Genomic DNA, 22884 nt, shown 5'->3' with positions numbered 1-22884 from the left:
AAAGTTTGGCGATCCCTGTAAGAAAGCAGAGAATATGGTTGGATCAGAAGAAAGTTTGGGACAAACAGGCAAGATGAGCAGGTTTGTTAATACCTTGTTTTCTACGTCCCACGCTCAGATGTGTATGTGAATTTTCCCCTATGGGGCAGTCACCTTAATCTAGGGAGCTGACATTCTTCTCTCTGGGGTTTGGAGGAAGTACTGTGGATTTAGAATGGATCGTAAAATCTTAAGTTATATTACCATCCACTTTCTTCAGTTCTCTCTATAAAATACAATGCACATGCACATCACCTGAACTGTTCAGTTGCTTTGGTCCACAGAATTTCTCAGGGTGAGGAAGGCAGTTTTCCAAAGAACCCAAGGGTCTTGGCTGGGCGTGAGGTGGGAAGCACCTCTCTCACAGTCCTGCCTTGGTGGGATTGTGGCCCCTGCCTTGTGTCTATCTCTGCACTCTACACAGTCCATAGGGGGATCAATCAGACCAACATAATCTATTTATTACACTTTGTGCCTGCTTTAATTTAAGTCAGTGACTCTATTCAATTAACATTGAATTTGCAGGCATCTGGAATGTTTGCACTGAAGATATAAACACAGATTATATTACGAGACCCAGAGTATATGCCACACTGTCACAAATCTTAAAAATCCCAAGTTCACCTCAGGAGATAGAGATCCAATATCTGAGAGGAACAAGAGACTGAGTGTTAATGTTATGTAAACTACATGAAGGGGTGACTTTTAAATCCAAAGCGTAGTTATTATTAATGGAAACTAATACTTAGTTATGGTGTGACTTACATTTCTTCCCTTTCTCCAAATCCAGTGTGTCAAGGGAGACAGTAGAAGAGCCCTGAACTCGGAATGAATGCGGAGACTAGTTTTTCATACCTGACACTGTCATGGTCATTAACTAGTTTTGGAAACCTGTGCAGGAATTTATTTGTAAGGGGCTTAAATTTCCTCAGTATTTGCCTAGGCTTATATAGGGTCAAAATACATAAGTGTATAAGCACAGCTCTGTCTTTGTGGGATGGAACTGGTGGCATGAAAATTAAATCAGGGAATTGCCACTTGCCCATTGAGAAACAGGGAAAACAAACAGGAAGAAACTGTGAGACTTTGACTTAGATCTGATTATAATTCTCAAGTAAGTTAGAAACAAGGATAAGTAATATAAGACTATTAATGAGATATTTTACATTCTTTTTTCCATGCTAGATCTTTGAAACCAGTTGTATATTTTATACGTATGGCACAACGCAATTTGGAGTAGACACCTTTTAAGTGCTCGACAGCCATGTAAAATGTGCCACCAAAGTGGGTGGCAGATGCCTAAAGTTACCAAATTTCTGGGTGAGCCTTGGTGGACAAGTATCCGTAGTCTGTGTGTGTCCATTTTGAAGACAATTCTTTAATTAGATAGCTGATACACTACCTAAAAAAATCCTGACCCAGGTAAAAGGGATTTATTAACTGAATTACATTAAAAAAAAAAAAGCCGGGGGGAGAAATGAAAATTACCTTACCTTCTAAAGATACATTATATTAGTACCTTAAGTTTTATACACTTTATACAATGACTGCTTTAAATTTATGTAAAATTGCCAGTGTTATGTTCATTATAGATACTGCTCCCTTCCATTAAAAAATAGGAAGATCTATCATTAAAACTTTAAAAATAAATACAAGTACAAATCAAGATTTCAGCAGTTCTAACATCTCCTCTGAGTCCCAAGTAAGTGACTAGAGAAGCCACAAGAGAATTAACGTCAGTGTGGATGTGGTTGAGATCACTGTGCCACGCTGTTATTCATGAGTCTGTTTTATGGAATTGTGTAGGAAAGATTTAATAACCACCCAAGACAGAACCCAATGATTTTTAATGAGGGTTTGACAGTTGCAAGCATATAAATACGCTGACAGTCACCACAACAAAGGTGCCAAAGCACTCATTATGGTGTACCTCCAGACATGGTCCTGGTATAGATGGGAAGATCTTTGGCGGCTCGCCTAAGAACTTCCTGATGGGCTTCTCCTCTTGGCTCTCTCTCCAACAATTCTTTCTCTGCATAAGAGAGATGGAACTGTGGAAAAAAAATTAAGTTTCAGTCAGTGTTCTCAAGAAATAGTACACTGGTGTACTATACCTACAAAAAGGTATACACAAAATATTAATGATATCTATCATATAGATTCAGAGTGGTAATGGAGTTGGAATCTGGGCAAGTCTGTTAATCTGGTGGAGCCTTAGTTGATGCATCTAGAAAAAGGGAGTAATTAATAATACCTTAATACTTAATAATACTTCCACAGATGTCTGTGAAACTCAAGCAGAATAGAGTATGTAAAATTGTCTTATAAACTGTGGAGCTCCACCCCAATATGAGTTATATTAATAAATGAAATAGCAAAATAAACAAATTTGGCTCAATGGGTAAATTTTTCAACTGGATATTATTAGGAATAAAAATAGAAACAAACCCATCAAACATGTTTTCTCATGTAAATGAATTTTAACTTAGGGACAATCATTATATGAATTCTCTAGCACTCAAAAGAACTAATCATGCATTTTACTTCTTAAACTGCCAATCTGGCCTACCCACTTAAAAAATACGTATTTGAGAAAAATCAAATTGGTTTGTGCTACACACACACACACGCACACACCAATCACCAAAAAAATGTTTTAGAAGTCTGTATGAAAAAGTATAAATGGGGGCGCCTGGGTGGCTCAGTGGGTTAAAGCCTCTGCCTTCGGCTCAGGTCATGATCCCAGGGTCCTGGGATCAAGCCCCGTATAGGGCTCTCTGCTCAGCGGGGAGCCTGCTTCCTCCTCTCTCTCTCTGCCTGCCTCTCTGCCTACTTGTGATCTCTGTCTCTCAAATAAAATAAATAAAATCTTTAAAAAAAAAAAGTATAAATATCTTCCAGGAGACATGTACAAGGATATTTACAGCATTGATGTTTGAAATGTAAAAAATTAAACACAGCCCAAATGTCCATCAAAAGGATAATGGCTAAATAAATTGGAGTATGATATATCCGCATAATTGAATTCTATATTACACGGAACAATTAATGAACTACAGCTATTTGTTGTTGTTATTTTTTTTGAAGACTTTATTTATTTATTTGACAGGAAGAGACACAGGGAGAGAGGGAACACAACAGAGGGAGTGGGAGAGGGAGAGGCAGGCTCCCCGCAGAGCAGGGAGCCTGACACAGGGCTCAATCCCAGAACTGGGATCACAACCTGAGCAGAAGGCAGATGCTTAACAACTGAGCCACCCAGGCGCCCCAAACTACAGTTATTTGTAACAGAGAATCTCAACATACTGTTGAACAACAGATCACTTTATAGAAAATATATACAAGGATTCCATTTACATAAAATTTTAAAACCAGAAAGGTATACACTATGGGGATATACACACACACAAACACACACACATAAATAAGAAAATTATAAAGAAAAACAAGAGACTGATTAACACAACTTCAGGAGAGTAGTTACTTCTTGAGGAATGCAGGGAAATGTAATATGAAAGTACACAGGTAATACCAAAAATATACATAATGTTTTCTATAATACTTGAGTGACTTTAGGTCTTTTCATTTTATTACTCTTTAAATTGTGCATTATGGGTTTTTTTGTATGTATGATATAGTTCACCCTTTAAGTCTTAAAAAAGTGATCTAATTATGTCAGTGAAGGAAAGAAAAACAATTTGTTGAAAATGAGGTCATGATGTTTGAGCCTAAATCTTTCTCTTTGGAGAAATAAAAATTAAAAATCTTTGTTTAGAGGTTGACAATTCTACTGAGGTTATTTTAAAAAGAAAAATGAATCTCCAGTTTTCAAATGTAGATCATTTCTATGTTACATAATATTCCCAAATGCATGACACTTAGTCAAATATACTGTAAAATTTCAGAAACATTAAGGTAAAGAAAGGAAAAAATTTTCTCTAAGTATAAATTTACAGAGTACAAATTATTCTAAATTAGTGTATCAAATTTACTGTCATTAAACTAGTAGGTAGGTTATAGTTAAGTCTTTGAGAGTTTCTAAAGTAATGAAAAAAAGTATTCTCGACATTAAATATTCCTTCCATTATAAATCTACATTTTCTTTCCTACTAATTAATTTCATAGTGTTTCAAAATTACACTTCAACCAGTCCTTTCTCAAATGAATACAAATAACAAATAAAATGAAGGTCACATTTACGAAGGCATAGTGCATTCTTTCCATCAGTTCCTCTTCACTTGCTTGCTACCTTAAATCTCAGTTTAAAAAAAAATGAGTAACAGCAGGGTGCCTGGGTGGTTCAGTAGGTTAAGCCTCTGCCTTCAGCTCAGGTCATGATCTCAGGGTCCTGGGATCCAGCCTGCATCAGGCTCTCTGCTCAGCAGGGAGCCTGCTTCCCTCTCTCTGCCTGCCTCTCTGCCTACATGTGATTTCTCTCTCTGTGTCAAATAAATAAATAAAATCTTAAAAACAAATGAGTAACAGAACTGAAAGACTCCTCAGGTGTTTAATGCCTTTATTAATAGATAAACAACACACAGCATCAGGTCCAGAATACCAAATGCAGGTTGGTGGAATTATCACTTGTAAAACGTGGATGTCCAAATATCTAATTCTACCTTGGAATGTACCAAATATACAGTCCTTTCCCCCAGAACACTTTCATGTGCAAAGGTATGTCATGGATTTGAAGAAAGATGACATCTGTAGAGATCTGAAGGAATGGAAGCTCTCCTGGGATGGAAAGAAAACGTCCTAGACCTATCACCAACCTGCAGATTATCACAGTGCAGATTATGGTAGTCCCCTTCTGTTTTGTTTTGTTTAGTTTTTTTTTTTTTTTGTTTTGTTTTTAAAGATTTTATTTATTTATTTGACAGACAGAGATCACAAGTAGGCAGAGAGGCAGGCCAAGAGAGAGAGAGAGGAGGAAGCAGGCTCCCTGCTGAGCAGAGAGCCCGACGCGGGACTCGATCCCAGGACCCTGGGATCATGACCTGAGCTGAAAGCAGAGGCTTTAACCCACTGAGCCACCCAGGTTCCCTGTTTTGTTTAGTTTTATCCAACTTTAAAACACTTTGGAGTTAGGGAAAATTTGAGAAAATATTACATGGTTCCCATATATCTTCTCATCAAATTGCCCACATTATTAAACATCAAATATTAGTATATTATGGTACATTTACCACAATTAGTAAATAAATACTGATATGTTATTATTAACTAAAGTCCATAGTTTATTCAGATTTCTTTAGTTTTTACTGAATATCTTTTTCTCTTCCAGGATTCCACCCGGTATGCCACAGTACATTTATTTGTCCTATCTCCTTAAGTTCCTCCTGACTGTGACACTTTCTCAGATTTTCCTTGTTTTTGTTTCCTTGACAGTTTTGAGTATTCTAGTCAGCTATTTTATAAGATGCTTCTCTATTAAAATTTGTCTGATGTTTTTTCTCATGATCGGTTTGAGATTAATTGCCAGGGGGATGAAGACCACAGAGGGAAAGTGCCATTCTTACCACATCCTCTCAAGGGGATATGCTATCAACATCTGTAAGTGCTGACATAACCTTGGTCACCTGGTGTGTTTGTGAGGTTTCTCGACTCTAAAGTTCCTCATGTTTTTCCCTTTTCCATCCTATACTCATTGAAAGAAATTCACCACATGCAGCCTACATTGAAGGAGTGGGGTTTTTATTCTTGTCCCTCTTGAAGATGAAGTATCTACATTATTTGAAATTCTTCTATAAAAGAGATTTTGCTCCCCATTTATTCATTCATTCATTTACTTGTATCAGTAGACTCAGAGATATTTATTTTATACTTTGAGTTATAATCCAATACTATTTTATTTATTTTATTGCCCAAATTGTTCTAGCTTTGGTCATTGAGAGTCTGTGTCCTTTTTTTTTTTTTTAAAGATTTTATTTATTTATTTGACAGGCAGAGATCACAAGTGGGCTGAGAGGCGGGCAGAGAGAGAGGAAGGGAAGCAGGCTCCCCGCTGAGCAGAGAGCCTATGCGGGGCTCGATCCCAGGACCCTGGGATCATGACCCGAGACGAAGGCAGAGGCTTTAAACCACTGAGCCACCCAGGTGCCCCTCCTGTGTCCTTTTGATATGCCACCATCAACCTACTGATGGTCCCAGCTTATAGGGCTTCAATGATTTTTCTGACTTCACAATGGTGTGAAAGTGATACACATTCACTAGAAACCATACTTCAAATTTTGAATTTGTATCTCCTCCCAGGCTAGTGATATTCAGTATGATCCTCTCTCACGTGATCCCAGCCACGTGATCACAAGGGTAAACAAAAACACTTAACAACCATTTTGTCCCCATACAACCACTGTTCTTCACTTTCAGTACAGTATTCAGTAAATTCAACAATTTATTATAAAATAGGCTTTGTATTAAGGATTTTGCCTCGATGTAGGCTGATGTAAGTGTTCTGAATGTGTTTGAGGTCGGCTAGGCTAAGCTATCATGCTTAAGGGGTTAGATGTACTAAATGCATTTTTAACTTACTTATTTTCAACTTACAATGGGTGCATCAGGATATAACCCCATCGTAGGTCGAGAAAGTACTCTATTTTATTTACTTTAGAGCACTACCTTACTTATTATTATAAGATGCTCTGGCTCATCTTTCTTAATTTTAATTTTTACTTTTTATTTAAGCATAATTAGGATACAATGTCATATTAGTTTCAAATGTACAACATATTGATTCAACAGTTCTATACATTACTCCATGCTCACCATGGTAAGTGCTGTCACCGTCTGTCATCATATGTTATTACAATACTATTGACTATATTCCCTGTGCCGTACTTTTCATCTCTGAGACTTATTTATTTTATAACTGGAAGTTTCTACCTCTTAATCCCCTTAATCTATTTCACCCCCTCCACACACACACTCTTAATTCCTGCCCTAGTTCTAGAGTCATTTCTCCAAGGATTCCTCCTTTCTTACCTAGAGAAAGGTATTAGAAACCCAAGATCCAAAATCAAATAGACTTTACAGGTTAAAGAAGACTATAATTTTAATAGAATATACAACTTAAGAAAAAAACTGAAATCTAATAACCAAATAGAAAACTCACAGATTTGTATTTCCTGCTAGTTCTTTTTTTTTTTTTTTAATTAACATATAATGTATTCTTTGCTTCAGGGGTACAGGTCTGTGAATCATCAGTCTTAACACGATTCACAGCACTCACCATAGCACATACCCTCCCCAGTGTCCATCACCCAGCCACCCTATCCCTCCCTCCCCCAGCAGCCCTCAGTTTGTTTCCTGAGATTAAGAGTCTCTTATGGTTTGTCTCCCTCCCCGGTCCCATCTTCTTTCATTTTTTCCCTCTCTACCCCCCACAACCCACCCCACATTCTTTTTCACATAGCACAAAAGGGAACATATAATCTCATCAGTATCTAAAATGTATAAATTAAAACACAGAACATTTTTGCCCATTAAATCGGCAAACAGTGGCTTTCTTAATGACAACATGCAATGCCAAAGTTCCGATAAAACTGTTGGCACTGTAACTTGTTACCATTCTCTTTTCAAACAATTTGGCAAGTGACTGCAATTTCCTTGTTCTAGTAATTTTGAGAATTTATAATAAGGGAATAATCCAAAATATAGGTAAAAAGTGTGTACAAAACATGTACAAACATGTTAACACAAATTTATAATACGAAAAGTTGGGATCAGCCTAAAATTCCAAGTTGGTATGTGCCAGAATAAATTTTTACATATTTCAGTGAGGATAGTATGCCATTTTTAAAATGGCAATAAACCAATGATGGGCTATTATGTGGGGAAAAAAACTAGAATATGTGCATGTTGAATACAACCAGGAAAAAATAACTCAAAAGAAAATCTGCATGCAAACTGCCTATATTAGTGTGGAGTGTTTTTCTCTTTTCCTTTCTCTTTTTGTTTAGTCTCCATTTTCAAATTAGTATGGTTACCTTACTTTCATGGGGGAAATCTTATAAATTGAAAAACTATTAGCAATTTTACAATCCTGTTATATAAAAAGGTAAATTTTAGATTTTGTAGAATTCCAGATTTCTTAGAATTCTCTCAATAGTAACGAGAAAATATTAACATTATTTCCTTATACAACCTCTTCTCCTGCTATTTTAGTCCCATATTTCTAAGATTTTCAGCAGCTGAGAGCACTCTATTGTCAATTAAGTCAAGGACCCCTCATTTTACAAGTGGGAAGGTCTCTGGCTCCTGACCAATTAAAAGATTAGGGTGAGATCTTACACTTTGTTAATGGAATAACTCAAGATTCTTAACCAGCAAGTCAGGGCTCTTTCATAATAATGGTCTTCAAATTCTTTTGACCACAGACCCATCAGTAAAAAAAAATCATTTGAAACTGATATGCATATTTATTTATATATTTATTATTAGCTATTATATATGAGATCTTACATATAAAACTTTATACATATTTTATTCTTCATGTATAATTATATATATTTTATATATATTTCCATAAATGTCTCTGCCTTATATATGTAGCTTAATTTTAAAAAAAGAAACACTAAAAAAATAATATATAAATGGAAGTGCTATTTTTTCTCCATGCTCCAACTGATGGCCTGGCTGCACCCTGCCTCTCCCCTCCCCCGCACTGGGGTGTCCACTTTCCATACTAAGAGCATGGTATACTGGCAAGAATGTAGGCTTGATGGTCAGAACAACTTCGCTTTGAATGCTAGCTCTACCACACACTAGCTTTAAACACCCTGGGATAATTAGCTAACATTCAGAGCCTACTGCTCCATTTGTAAAACATAATAAATAGTATCTATCTCACACAGTTGTAGGAATGGAATAAAGCATATGGGTTTTTTTTGGTAGAAAAATCATTGACAAAACCTGCTGCATGGGGCGCCTCGGTGGCTCAGTGGATTAGAGCCTCTGCCTTCAGCTCAGGTCATGATCCCAGGGTCCTGGGATCAAGCCCCACATCGGGCTCTCTGCTTGGCGGGGAGCCTGCTTCTACCTCTCTCTCTGCCTGCCTCTCTGCCTACTTGAGATCTCTGTCTGTCAAATAAATAAATAAAAAGATCTTTAAAAAAAAAAAACAACAACCTGCTGCAGGTATAAATCACTGTCCTCAATCTCAACTGCTCCCTCAAATACTGTGTCATTTCTTCCATGATTTACATTTTACTTTCCTACTCACTTTAACTACTATTTCAATGTCTGCTCCCCCCAACTTCAGTCAACCTCCCTCCCTCCCATTTGTAGCCAATGATCTCACATATACTTTCAGGGAGAAATTAGAAGTCACTTCAACTTCTGCCAAAGCTAGAAACACAAACCTGCATCTGTACACAAAACTTCTACTCTATGTCCAATCATTTGACAAATACTTATCAAGTACCTTTTATGGGTCAGATACTGCTCTGGGTTCTAGTGATGGGTGAGAGAACAAAACAGATAAAGTTCATGCCATTGCAGAATTTACATTCTAGGAATAGTATAAAAAAGTGAATATGGAATGAGTTATCCAATCCTATGCCATGGAGAAAAATAAAGCAAGGTTAAGGTTTATAGGGAATTTCAGGCATAGGATTTTACCATTTTATACAGAGTGGTCACGGAAAGCCTCAAAGATAAGGTATCATTTGAGCAGAGACATAGAAATAGGAAGGAAGGGACCTGGCCACACAGTTGTCTATAGGAAGAATGTTCCAGATCAAGAGAAAATACCAGGGTTCAAGACCCCCATAGGAGAAACATGCATATTGACCTATGGGCAAAGAGGCCAGTGTAACTGAGGCAGCACTGAAGAGGGTCTGAGAGGCGGTGTGGGGGCAGGGCATGTGCCCCCTTGTAAGCTATGGTAGAGAACTGTGTTTCTACTCTGAGTGAGCTCGGATATCAAAGGAAAGTTCTGAGCAAAAGAATGATATGATCTATCTTATGGGATAAAATGTTGAAAATACGGAGAATAGGGAAACTGGTTGAAAGAGCTAGCAGATGTAGAGTGGAGAAGTTAAAGTTGGTTTTAGACCTCTAGCTTTGGTAAAGAGAAATTCTGCAGGGCTCTGAGAAGGGAAGGTAGGTAAGACTGTAAGTAGTAAAACCCTACCTGAGACTGCAATGTCTCAGACAAAAGAGATGACTGAGACCCTGATTTAGGGTAATGGTATGAAAAAAAAAAGAAAGAAAGGGGAAAAAAGGAGGGGGGTGTTGGAACCAAAGAAGAAAAATTAGGAAGTAAAAACATCAGCAAGATTTAGGTGTTGGGGGAGGGGCAAGAAAGCGGGAGAATTCCGGGCAAGGCTGCCAAGCTTCCAGAAGGCTGGAATGTCCAGAAGGATGAGCTGGATGGCAGCAGCATTAATCAGTGTAAGAAACAGATGAGTCACGGTTTGGGGAAGGGGGTGGGGTGACTTCAGCTTTTGATGTGTTGTATTTGAGGTGTCGGGATTAAGGAGCTGTGCTTGGCAGGGAAATACCTAAGTTTGCAACAGGAGAGGTCAGAGCTGGAAACAGATTTGGGAATTGTCAATACAGAGATCATCTGTAATGATGAGGATGAGATCACCTATGAAAGGGGTCTGCATTCTCCTTCTTACGACTAAGATCAGGATGGGGATAAGAGAGAGAACAGGAAAGAAGTAAACATGGCAGGAGGGAGGGGGGAAAGGTAGGAAAAAAAATTAGTAGAGAGTGGAAGAAAAAAAGGCTACATGTAAAGCATTTTAGGCCAAGCATACCACTAATTCTGTGCAAATATCTGTGGTTTTATTTTTAATATCCTTTCCCAAGTCATATAGCATATTTATTGGGCTTTTGACCACAGCTGCATTTTAAACAGATTACTTCAGGGAACAATTTGCAGTGATGCCTAGACCTTTCTTTTTTCTTTTTTTCTTGTTTTTTTTTTTTTTTTTTTAACTTGGCCAACTAAAACTCTACCATTATTACTGGAATAAAGTTTATTTCAATTCAACAAACATGTAGTGCACTAAGTGCCAACAATACAGAAATGAGTAAGACACAGTCCTTTGCTCCAAGAATGTTTAACAAGGTGAAAGACTCAGAAACAAATACTTAGAATGATCTTTTCAAAGTGTAAATTTGACCATATCACTCTACTCAAAACCTTCCGTAGCTGAGAATGCTATTCCCCCACCCCCCAATATCCACAATTTCCTTCTGACAGGGTTAATATGGTGAACACAGCCACTGAGAATAAAGACTACATTTCCAACCTTCTGCATAAAGAATGTGGCCATATAACTAAGTTCTAAAGTAAGTAGAAAGTAAGTTCTAAAGTAAGTTGATGGCATCAGCAACTTCCAGAAAGTATCCTTAAAAGGAAGGACATTTACTTCTACTCCTCTATCCCACTTTCTCTGACCTGCTGCCTGGAAGGTAGACATGATGGCTGGAACTGGAGTATCCGTCTTAGGCCAAGAGGTGATGTTGGAAAGGGAGGCTACACATATCAGAGCAAGAAGCTGTGGACTAGCTACAGACTTTGAATGTGAGAGAAGATTAGTAACATTGTTATTTTTTTGTTGTTGTTTCTGGTGGTTGACAGCCAACTAATCAACTATTAGTATGATAACTGATAATTATAATATAGCAATGTCTACCATCAGCTCTATCTGTATATCGATCCTCTACCCTGATGTCTGACTCTAAAGCAGAAATGGAACACACAACAGTTTTCATATTGGATATACAATACTCACGCAGTGCAAAAATATTTGCCAAGTGAAAATTCAAGTATTTACTAACAGACCTATTAATATAAACAAATCACTACACTCACTAAGCTTGAAACATTAATAAAAAGACATAAAATCCATTCTTCAGACATCAATGTTATTGACTTCTAACTTTAGGGTAACTTTATTAATATTTTAACTTACTTCTTTTGAAGGATTCATTGGTAATGTAAAGATAGTTCTCCAGTATGACCAGACAAACATTGCAAAAAGTAGATGATAAGCAATCAGGCACACAACTAAAATGAGAAGAACATATTATCATTATAATATGCAAATACAAATTGAAACCATGGTATTCACAAAGATCTAGTTGTTCTAAGTTAACCAAATTCTTTAATAATTTAATTATTTAATGTCCCATGAAAGGAAAGCTCTCCTCTCTAGACAGGCCCATCTATTGGCCAAATGGCTATAGGGACCTTTCCTAAATTATAAAAGTAAGGTAGCTATGCCTTGAACTTTAAGTAATAAACACAGAATTAAACAAACAAATGTTAAAACATTCAGGCTTTAAGAACTTTACTTCACTGACAAAGGATACCAAAGGCAGCTCCTATTTGAGAAGCTGTTTGCTAATTTTGCTTAGCTGTGGTCAAATGTGTTGGCCCTGACTGTTTAATGACTACATAATTAAACAGAGACCATCTGGACAAAAAGGATTTCCTCCGACAGGAGTTCAAGTGTCTTGTTTATCACATGGGACAATTGTTAAGAAAAGCATACTTTTTTCAGGCAATGTATACAAACACACTTTGTATGGTGTTTTTCTATGGTGAAATGCCACACTATGCAAATAGAAAATATTAATTTTGTATACAGTGACAATGATCATTTCTGAATAATACATTAATATATAAATTAACTCTGTAAGACACAGTTGAATAAAATGTGCTAATTTAAAATACAGCATGTTTGGTATTTTTAAAACTGTGTGGCAATTTTTTAAAGAACGATAATACTCCTCATTTATCATTTATCTTCTTTTTAAAGAATGATGATACTTACAGAATCATTTAAAAATTCAATTGTCCATTAAGGCACTTAAATCAGTGTGAAATGACTAGAGCTAATGACATTTTCCACGAACACTACGGGTGACTCAGGTATGGGGTAATACTCTGAGCTGAAACAGGAAATTGTTGATATTCCTATATCTCAAAGCCACAAGAATCTTTGGCACCATGGCTACCATTTCAAGGGAGAGGTCTTTGCCAAGCGTCTGACAGCATTCAGTCTGGAGACCGAGAGAAGTCGTTAACCCTATCTTGACTGCACATTCTCCAAGTATAATTTATTAATTCCAACCAAATCTAAATGAATACTTTAAAATTTTGTATATAAAACAATAATAAAACATAGCCTACCTTGTTCCCCAACGTTTTCCATGGACACTATAGAAATAAACAGAAAAAAAGAGATAATAGATTATGACACTTATGGCAAACACAGGGCCTGAAAGAGACATAGGGCTACGCAGGTTAATAATTTGGCTCCCCTTCAAACCAACATTCTTTAAATATTTAAATATTTGTTCAACTGTATTTAGAGGAGAGGTGAGCACTGTGGGAGAGAGGGTGAAGAGGGAAGGCCGGTGCTTGCGTTCAGCCAGGGCTCTGTTGGCATTTCAGCCCTGAATACCACACAGAAAACAAAACTCATTGGGCGTGCTCTGTGTGGGTCCTCGTCCTGTATCGATGGTGTCTTAGTCTTCCTTCCAACTCGAGGTTCAGAGGAAAGCAGTACTCTCCAGGTCACTACATTTCCAGAAACATTTATTGCTCTTTATAAGTTGGCAACTGCCTAATTAACTCTCTAGAAAGAACGAAATGTTGTGTCCATGGCACATACTCTTCTTGCCAAATTTCCCTAAGTATAACTTCTTATGCCCAATGATGGGTAGCTCCCTACGGTACAATGAGAGAGGCAGGCAATGTGCCTGAGAAAGTGCCATCCCTTCAGGGCTGTTGTAAACATCCCAAGGTAGATAAGGACACGAGATTAGGGACCACGTAGCTGAAACAAGCTGGCACAAGAAATCGTACTGAGGAATTCTATACTATACACTTGTTCTGTTTCCCATTTGGTCTTCCTCCATGTGGACTAACGTCTTTTTTTAAAGTTTTGGCCTATCTCAAAGTTGGAAGCTGTTGGTATTGCCTGGGATATGATTTAATTGCCTTAAGAAACACTAGATCCGGAGGGTAATGTTGTGAAAGATATTTTAAGATTACCAGATCCAACACATCTCCTTCCTAAGAGAGCTACTGAATGTCAGCTTAGGCATTTCTAGAAGCAACAGAAGCCCATGGGTTGTGGTACTATCCATTCCAGTATTGGATTGCTCTAAAGAATTATTATAGGATTATAGGTTCCTGAAATGAGCCTCTTCGTGGCTTCTACCTATGGTATCTAGGCTTCCAATCTGTAGCAATAAACAGAAAATCTAAATGACAGATTTTTACATAAAGTTATTTGTATCTCCCTTAAATACTCTCTTTTAGTCCAAATAATATATGATGTCCAGATCTGTCATCAAACTTGATGTGGCTCTTTTCAGTGTTTCCTAGGTTCTCAGTTTCCTTTAACATTTCTAATACCCATGATGGGATAGACACAGATGGTGATATGATAAATGAAACAATAATATGGTAAATATATACCATATTAACATTATGGGGCACAATTTTAAATTTCACTTCAAAAGTTTATTTGCCTAAGTTTATCTTGGATTAGCCTAACTTCTTTTTGCTTTACAGATTTCTAACTTTCCAATATTCCTGAGAACTTAAAACTCTTCCCCAACTAACTGTGGTACAAGTAGGCAACAAAGATTGATTTGTTGAAAGATCCTAAGGAATCACAACACTTTCCTGGTACTTACGGTGTATAGGAAGAGAGAAAGTGGGGATAGTAAATTATTACCCGCCTCATCAACGATGCTCCTGTTTGCCAAGAGCAAAATGATGGCCTTTAAGGATTACATCTTGGAATCTGGAACCATCATGGACACTGCAAAGTTGGTAGACTGGGTTGCCAGTTGTGTTTTCCAGCTCCCCTGTCCACCCATCAATCTCTTCTCTCATTACTCATTCCTCTAAGAAATGGAATGGGGCATCAGAGAAAAGGCTGACTAGTCAGTTATTAGCTCAGAATTGACAAGAGTGAGACTTTCTGTTGCAGTATTTAAGAAATTCTTGGGGAGGGGGAGCACCTGGGTGGCTCAGGTCATGACCTGAGGGTCTTGGGATGGAGCCCTTCATCCGGGTCCAAGCTCAATGGGGAGTCAGCTTGTCCCTCTGCCCCTCCCCCCTGCTCATATACACACACTTTCTCTGAAATAAATAAATAAAATCTTAAAAAAAAAATCTTAAAATCTTAAAAAAAAAACAACTCTTGGGTAAAGATAAAACATGTAAAACCCAAGTTGAAGATTGAGACTGATAGTCTCAGCCAAAGTAATAACCCCTAATATACAAAGGATGAAAACTGCTTCTTGATTCAAACCTCACTTGAATAAACATACTTAAAAGTATGTATATGTGTGTGTGTGTGTGTGTGTGTGTGTGTATGTGTGTGTGTACATATATATGTATATAAAGGAAGAGAGAAAATGGGGATAGTAAATTATTATACATAGAGAGAAACATACCCTCCCTTATCTCTTTGGCATGAATTATCAGGCAATCGTTTAATACACGGGTCAGTACCCTACAGTCCTGTTCCAAATACAGCCAGACACCTATTTCTGTAGATAAGTTTTTACTGGAACACAGACCCACCCATTCATTTACATGGCTATTTTTATGTCCCAATGGCAGAGTTGGGTACGTGTGACAGGGACAGTTTGGTCCGTCTTGCCTAAAAGATTTAACATCTGGTTCTCTATAGAAAAAGTTTTCCAACCTCTGTATATTAGTCAGAGTTCTCCAGAGAAACAGAACCAACACACACACACACACACACGCACACAGAGAGAGAGAGAGAGAGAGAAGGGGGCAGGGAGTGATTGATTTTAAGGAATTGGCTTACAGGATTGTAGGGGATGACAAGTCTGAAATCTGCAAAGCAGACTAGCAAGCTGAAAAGCCAGTAAAAAGTAAATGTTGCAATCCTGGGTCCAAGGCAGCCTCAAGGTAGAAATTCTTCAGGGATGCCTGGGTGGCTCAGGCAGTTAAGCCTCTGCCTTCGCTCTGGTCATGATCCCAGGGTCCCAGGATGGAGCCCTGCATCAGGCTCTTTGCTCAGCAGAGAGCCTGCTTCTCCCTCTGCCTGACATTCCAACTGCTTGCGTCCTGCCTCCCGCCCCCCTTGAAGTAAGAAAGAGAGAGAAATTAATTAATTTGTTCAGGGGACCTCAATCTTTTCTCTTAAGGTCTTCAAATGATTGAATGAAGTTGGCCCACACTGTGGAAGGTAATTTCCTTTATTCAGTGTCTGTTGGTTTAAATATTAATCACATCTAAAAAATACCTTCACAGCAACATCTAGACTGAGACTAAACAAACCAACTGGCCATCACAGCCTACTCAGGTTGAAACAAAATTCATAATCAAACCCTAAATTTAAAATTGAGTTTTTTTCTCTGGAAATCTACTAAGAAGATATGTGTTGATCTCTTACATCAGTTCTCAAGAGAAAGTTACTATTTATTATATACTTATAACTTATTATAAATCAATCAATCAGAACTATAGCTAGCAACTTAACTACAGTACATCCTTATGCATCTGCTAGATAATAAAATCACTTATCCTACTCTAAACACCTGACTACCAATAATCCCACCCAAATTAAGTTTATTGATACACCAGTATGATTGTTTAGGATGCAATCAAATCTACTCTCTAAAAACAGCTCTAAAAATATTAGAGCAGATTTAGTCTTAGTGATTTAAATTCAATCTTGATTTAAAGCAGGGGATCATCTCAAAGATCATTCTAGTCATATTTTTAGGACTGATTTTTTTAAATTTGGCTTTGGTGATTATACATTAAGAGTTGGTTGTCAAAAATGTTATCTGTTGATAAAAAGCAGTCCAGCAAACTGCTGGTACCTTAAATCTTGTTCAACTTTTAGTCATGAGTACATCCAAAATCCAAAACTTCAGATACTAAAATACGCCCTCATAGTAGAAAAAAAAAGTACTTTCCCCCCTTAAATTAGCAAAGAACAGTTATGTAATTGTTGCTAGAACAATGTGGTTTTTAGGTACTTTCATTGCAAATGTGTTTGCTGTGATCCTTCTATTTCTTAATCTGAATTTTCTTTTTTCTTGCCTTTAAATTCAAACTCTCTTTTTTTGGAGGAATAACTTACCTACACTGCATATACACAATAACTTTTCTATATAAATCCACAACACTATTTCCAAATTCAGTTTGACACAGATACATCTCAGCTCCATATACGCAGTCTGATGATGAATGCCAGAATAAAAATGTGGTTCTAATGAATGAATTGTAAGGACAACTTTATAGCCAACCTCTGGTTTTTGTTTTTTTGTTTTTTGGCTTATCTTTAATTCATTTACTGAAAAACAATCACTAACTACACTATGCTGGGGCACCTGGGTGGCTCAGTGGGTTAAGCCTCTGCCTTCAGCTCAGGTCATGATCTTGGGGTCCTGGGATCGAGCCCTGCATCGGGCTCTCTGCTCAGGAGGAATCGCACTTCCCCCTCTCTCTCTGCCTGCTGCTCTGCCTACTTGTGATCTCTCTCTCTGTGTCAAAATGAATAAATAAAATATATTTTTTAAAAACTATGGCAAATATGATTTCATCCCTCTGCTCAAAAAGCTTAAAGCTTATGAGATCATCTTAATTTGAAGTTAAAACGAACAAAAAACAAGAACGTGGTGGGGTGCCTGGGTGGCTCAGTGGGTTAAAGCCTCTGCCTTCGGCTCAGGTCATGATCTCAGGGTCCTGGGATTGAGCCCCGCGTGAGGCTCTCCGCTCAGCGGGGAGCCTGCTTCCTCCTCTCTCTCTCTGCCTGCCTCTCTGCCTGCTTGTGATCTCTGTCTGTCAAATAAATAAATAAATAAAATCTTAAAAAAAACCAACAACAAAACAAGAACATGGTTATTAAGGCATTCTTAATTAAGCAATTGAAGCAGCTCAGAGTCATAAAATTAAAACAAAAATAGTAGTAACAGAACAAATATGCTTTAGTATCTCCCATCCTAACAAAGGCTCTCCTTTGACCTCGTGTCTGGCTCCTATCCCACTTTTCTGGCCTTTTCACAGGAAAACTGATTTTAACAATCTTCCAAATGCACTGTCTCTACCTTCTCCAGCCCTCTTACTCCACTCAACCAACTCTAGCTGGACTTTCACCCCTGATCCCACTGGTATCACTCCCCTTAAGGTCACTAAAGACCACCTTTACCGCTCATTCTCCATACTCAATTACTCTAATTACTCTAACAGAATTAATGATGCTCTTTTTGAAACAGTTTGTGAACTGACAGAGAATTCTCTGACTAAATTGGCCAATGAGACGACCTTGAAGTAGGATCCTTTGTCCTTTCAGTTACTTTCCAGGAAGCTGTGGCTCATTTTTCAGGTATTACAGATGAAAATTTGGGTGGTAGGAGGTAGATGACAAGTCATTCTCGTGAATACTAGTGACTCTGCTGCCAGGCCATTTTAATGACAGACTCAAGAAAATGTATTACTCAGATCAATATTTCCAGTTGAATCCCAAGTGTATTCTTTTCCTCCTAAGAAATGTTTTTAATTAACTTTCCTTATAACAGATCTACTTATATTTTTACACCTTTATCAAACTGTGTTTTCCTTCATTATTCTCATATGTCATTGTAATTTTATTGACAACTGTAGTCCTTCCCTTCCTCCTAACCTCATCTCACGACACTCCCCTTCCTGTCAATATGCTTCAGCCACTCCAGGGTGCTTTGTTTCTTTCTTCCTTTTTTTTTTTTTTTTTTTAAAGATTTATTAGTTATTTGAGGGAGAAAGAGCATACTGGGGTGGGGGGAGCAGCAGAGGGAAAGGATTTTCAAGTAGACTCCCTGCTGAACTTGAGACCTGATTTGAGGCTCCATCCCATGACCCTGAGATTATGACCTGAGCCCAAACCTAGAGTCAGATGCTTCACCAACCAAGCCACACAGGCGACCACAGGCTCTCTTGCTTCATGAATGCGCTAACATTGTCCCCTGTCTAGATCCTCCGCACTTGCATTTAACTGGGTGGTAGGGAGACCTGGACGCTGGTCCAATCCTCCCAATATGTTTGACCTTGATCATGACACTCAGCTGTTCCGTACTTTGATTTTATTATTCAAACAAAAATGTGTACTTTATCTTGACAGTTCCTCTGGCTCTAAAATTATCCTCAGTGCTACTCTGATGTATTATGAAAAATCATTGACTTTTACAAACCAAGGACAAAAGTCACTTTCCAATTTATCAGTGGGTTTACAGGAGTAGTTTGGTCAAGGACAGAGTGGTAGTTTCTGAACAGAAACACAGAGTAAGGGTAGGGCTTCATAATGAAGAACTTCCCAACACATGGTTTCCAACTGGAATCCAGGCTAACATCCCAATAGCCCTAACCATAAACATCACGCCAGGCAGGCTACGTTCCTCACTGGATCGTAATAAAACTGGATCTTTAAAAACTCATTTTATAATAAGAAAGCCAAGATCTCTTTTAAAATTTAAACCGATAGCATCACACACACACACACACACACACACACACACAAAACCACCACAAAACAAAACAAAACAAAACCAAAAAACCCTTCCCATGGGTTTGCACTGAATTTAAAATAAAGTCCAATCTCTTTACTTAAGTCTCCAGGGTCAAACATCATCTGGCTCCTACTTATCTCTCCAAGACCACTTCTCATCACTCATCCTCTTGCTCCCTAAGCTGCAAAGAGGCTGGCCTTCTGTTTCCAGAACAAGGAAACCTCAGTGTCTTTATGCTGTCTGAAAAGCTCTTCCCCAGCTCCATTCTTGGCTAGCTCCTTATCATCCTTCAAGCTGCAATTTCAATGTCGGTTTTGCACAGAGGCTCTCAGGTCCAGTCTGCCCCTGCTATCATTATGATATACTCTTTCTTTCTTAGCACTTAGCACGATCCGCAATTATTTTCATTTGTTTCTTTTCTGTGTCCCTCCCTGAAGTTTGAATACCCTGGCTCTGCTGGGATTGAGGTTTTTTCTTGGCCAAGTTACTTCGCCTCTCTGAGCCTTATCGCAATATTTATCCCATTGGGCTGTTTTGTTAGTCAAACTAGGTAAGGTAAGTAAAAGCGCCTAGAATAGAGCCTGGCACTAAGTATCAGGGGCTCAATAAATGTTAGCTGAATATGGAACATAAATATGACAAAAGAGGAAAGTGTTAGGAGTTCCCCAAAGTTTGGTGTTAACTGTGTTATAAACAATCCGGAGAAAGCAGTACATGGTGCATTTTTAGCTTGCAGGAATGCTACAGTTTTCTGGAGAGTGCAATGCAAAGTTGGGGGAAATAAACTGCTGGAAGACTTTTGAGTGTGAATAAGCAAAAAAAAAAAAAATGCAGGTGAATTACAATGTGGGCAATTAATATGAGAAAAACTAAACAAGTGATTTCTTTTTTAACTATATTTTCTTTCCCTACCCCTTCCAGAGCTCCTTTCCTTTTAATTTCTCCCCACCTCCCCATGGCCGGTCGAGGTTCTGATAGAGCCTGGCATGTACCAGATTCTTGGCATGAGGAGCTGTGTCATTGTGGGGAAAAGTCTGACTTCCCAGGTGCTTTGATGCATTCCTCCTGCTTCCAACCCAGAATTTATATCTAACAAACTAACCTGAGCTAAACTGTGTGCTAGAAATTAACAACCAACCATGCAAGATGGTTGAGGAATTCCTGGAGAACTTTTCCTGAAGAATGGCACAATGCAAACTCAAAGACAAAAATGAACCACAGTAAGTCAGACCATTGTAACCAAGATACAGGAAGTCTCTTATATAAGACTAGGTTATGGTCCAAAAGATTATGCAAGGCATTTGTCATCTGGGCGCTCCGACCTCCCTCCTGGCCAAGGAAAGCTTTTCTGATGCATAACCCACCTGAAACAATATTGCAAAATTATAAATTAACAGTGTTATACAAATTAGCTATTCTGTGAAGGCAAGGCTTTTGAGTTTGCAACATCCATACTCCTCTCGCTCTTCAGCAGGCATTCACACCTGTTTTCGGCCACGACCCCCTGGATCAGTCAGCTTGGGAAAGCACCACACTGAGTGCCTTCAACATCAGACAGCCTGTTTCTCAGTTCTGGAGACTAGAAGTCCACAGTCAAGGTGTTAGAAGCATGGATCCCTTCATAGGCCTCTTTCTCTGACTTGTAGATGACCGTCTTCTCCCTGTATTTCACATCTTTTTATCTCTGTACACATCTGTCTACATTCAAATTTCCTCCCTCTATAAGAACACCAGTCAATGTAGATGAGGACCCACCCTAATTAACTTCATTATCTTACTTAAATATTTCTTTAAAGGCTCTATCTCCATCTAGAGTCACATTCTGAAGTCCTGCAGGTGAGGATTTCAAGCTACGGATTTGGGGGAGGCACAATACAGGCCATAATGCCCTCCAAAATAAGACTGGAGCTTGAGCAGGGTGAAGACCGGTGGGGGTGAGAGGGCATCCGCAGGGCTGGGGGTGGGGCAGGAATCAGATATCAGGGGATGAGAAAAAACTAAAGGAAGGGATAGTTTCATAGTTTCCTGCGTGCTTACTATAGGTCGGAGATTGTGCTAAATTTTTTTCCATGTTTCTCTCATTTAAACCTTACAGCAATCTGTGAGGGAGGTATTATTATAATTTTAAAAGTTAGGAAGACAGTCTTACAGAGGTAAAGTAACTATTCTAACGTTACTCAAGTCATAACATATGGAGCTAGGATCTAAATATAAGTCTGCCTGACTCCAAAATTCTTTCAAGGATTCCACGTGGCCTCCCGGGCTCTGACTGCACCCCAGGGACTCCTCTGTCCAGGCAGCCATTCCTTCTTTGTTGCTCTCAAGCCCTCCTGGCCTGTTTAATACCACGCTACCCCCCGTGACTTCTGATTCAGGATACACTGGAGAGCAGGGTTTAAAATGTCCTCTTTGTCACCTCTCCTCCAGGAACTAAATTAAACATAACCTAGAAACAGATCATTTTACAAATTTTGGACACAAATTATTAAAATATTTGGTCATATTGGGGCACCCGGCTGGCTTAGGCCGATATGTGCCCAACTCTTGATTTTGGCTCAGGTCACGATCTCAGGGTTCCTGGGTTGAGCCGTGAGTTGGGCTCTGTGCTCAGCTGGGAGTGGGCTTGAGATTCTCTGACTCCTTCTCCTTCTCCTGCCCTTCCCCTACTCCCATGCTGGTGCGTGCGCTTTCTCTCACTCTCGCTCTTTCTCTCTCTTAAATAAATAAATCTTAAAAAGTATATATCTGGCTATATTTCAGGGCAGTACGTAGATCTGGGCTTTCTGAGCTCTCACTTCAGTAACTGGGGAGGGAACAGAGCTTTGGGTTCCTGAGACACGAGGGAGATGGGGATACAGGAAAGATTAGTAGGAGACGGGCCAGGGGTTTGCTGACCTCCCTCCTCAGCAGTAGAGGGAAAGAAAGATCATTCTTGAGGTCAGCACTGTACAGTGTACACACTCCGAAGGTACATCTCACACTTGTAGAAACTGGCAATGAAGAGAGATGGAACATTCACCCGTCCTGAAAAGGTAACCTGAGGCTCTTACACTTACCAAAATCTTCCAAGTTAGAAGTATTTTTCTCTCTCAATAACATTTTTTAAGCAACTTGACCAAATCATTGTTCCAAACATCTAAGAAGCTCTACTCTACAGAAACAGACAGTGTAAAATCCAACTTCTCCAACTGAAAGCTGCAGAACATAAACTTAAATCATTAAGAATGTATAGGTCTTTCAGTATATCAGCTTTGAATGGGAGATTAAAAAAAAAACTGTGTCTCATGAGTATGGCCCGCAAAAACTCACTGCCACTTTTCCCTTGGCAAAGGGAAGGGCAAT

General features: G+C 38.6%; 1 protein-coding gene across 1 annotated transcript in view; it reads right to left on the bottom strand.

Annotated features, from left to right (window-relative positions):
* The window catches only part of ZDHHC2 (zDHHC palmitoyltransferase 2), a gene marked incomplete at its 5' end in the record, with an annotated part of 73277 nt that overhangs the window by 35159 nt on the left and 15234 nt on the right, over positions 1-22884 (bottom strand). Inside the window, 3 exons of the mRNA XM_080796858.1 lie at positions 1970-2090; positions 11967-12061; positions 13190-13216. Of these exons, the coding sequence (XP_080652984.1) occupies positions 1970-2090; positions 11967-12061; positions 13190-13216 (243 nt within the window). The remainder of the gene's footprint in view (positions 1-1969; positions 2091-11966; positions 12062-13189; positions 13217-22884) is intronic.

Source organism: Martes martes, assembly GCF_963455335.1.
Source record: "Martes martes genome assembly, chromosome: 2".
Taxonomy (NCBI): Eukaryota; Metazoa; Chordata; class Mammalia; order Carnivora; family Mustelidae; genus Martes; species Martes martes.
Note: the sequence above shows the minus strand (reverse complement) of the source record. Positions and strands in the feature narration are given on the sequence as shown.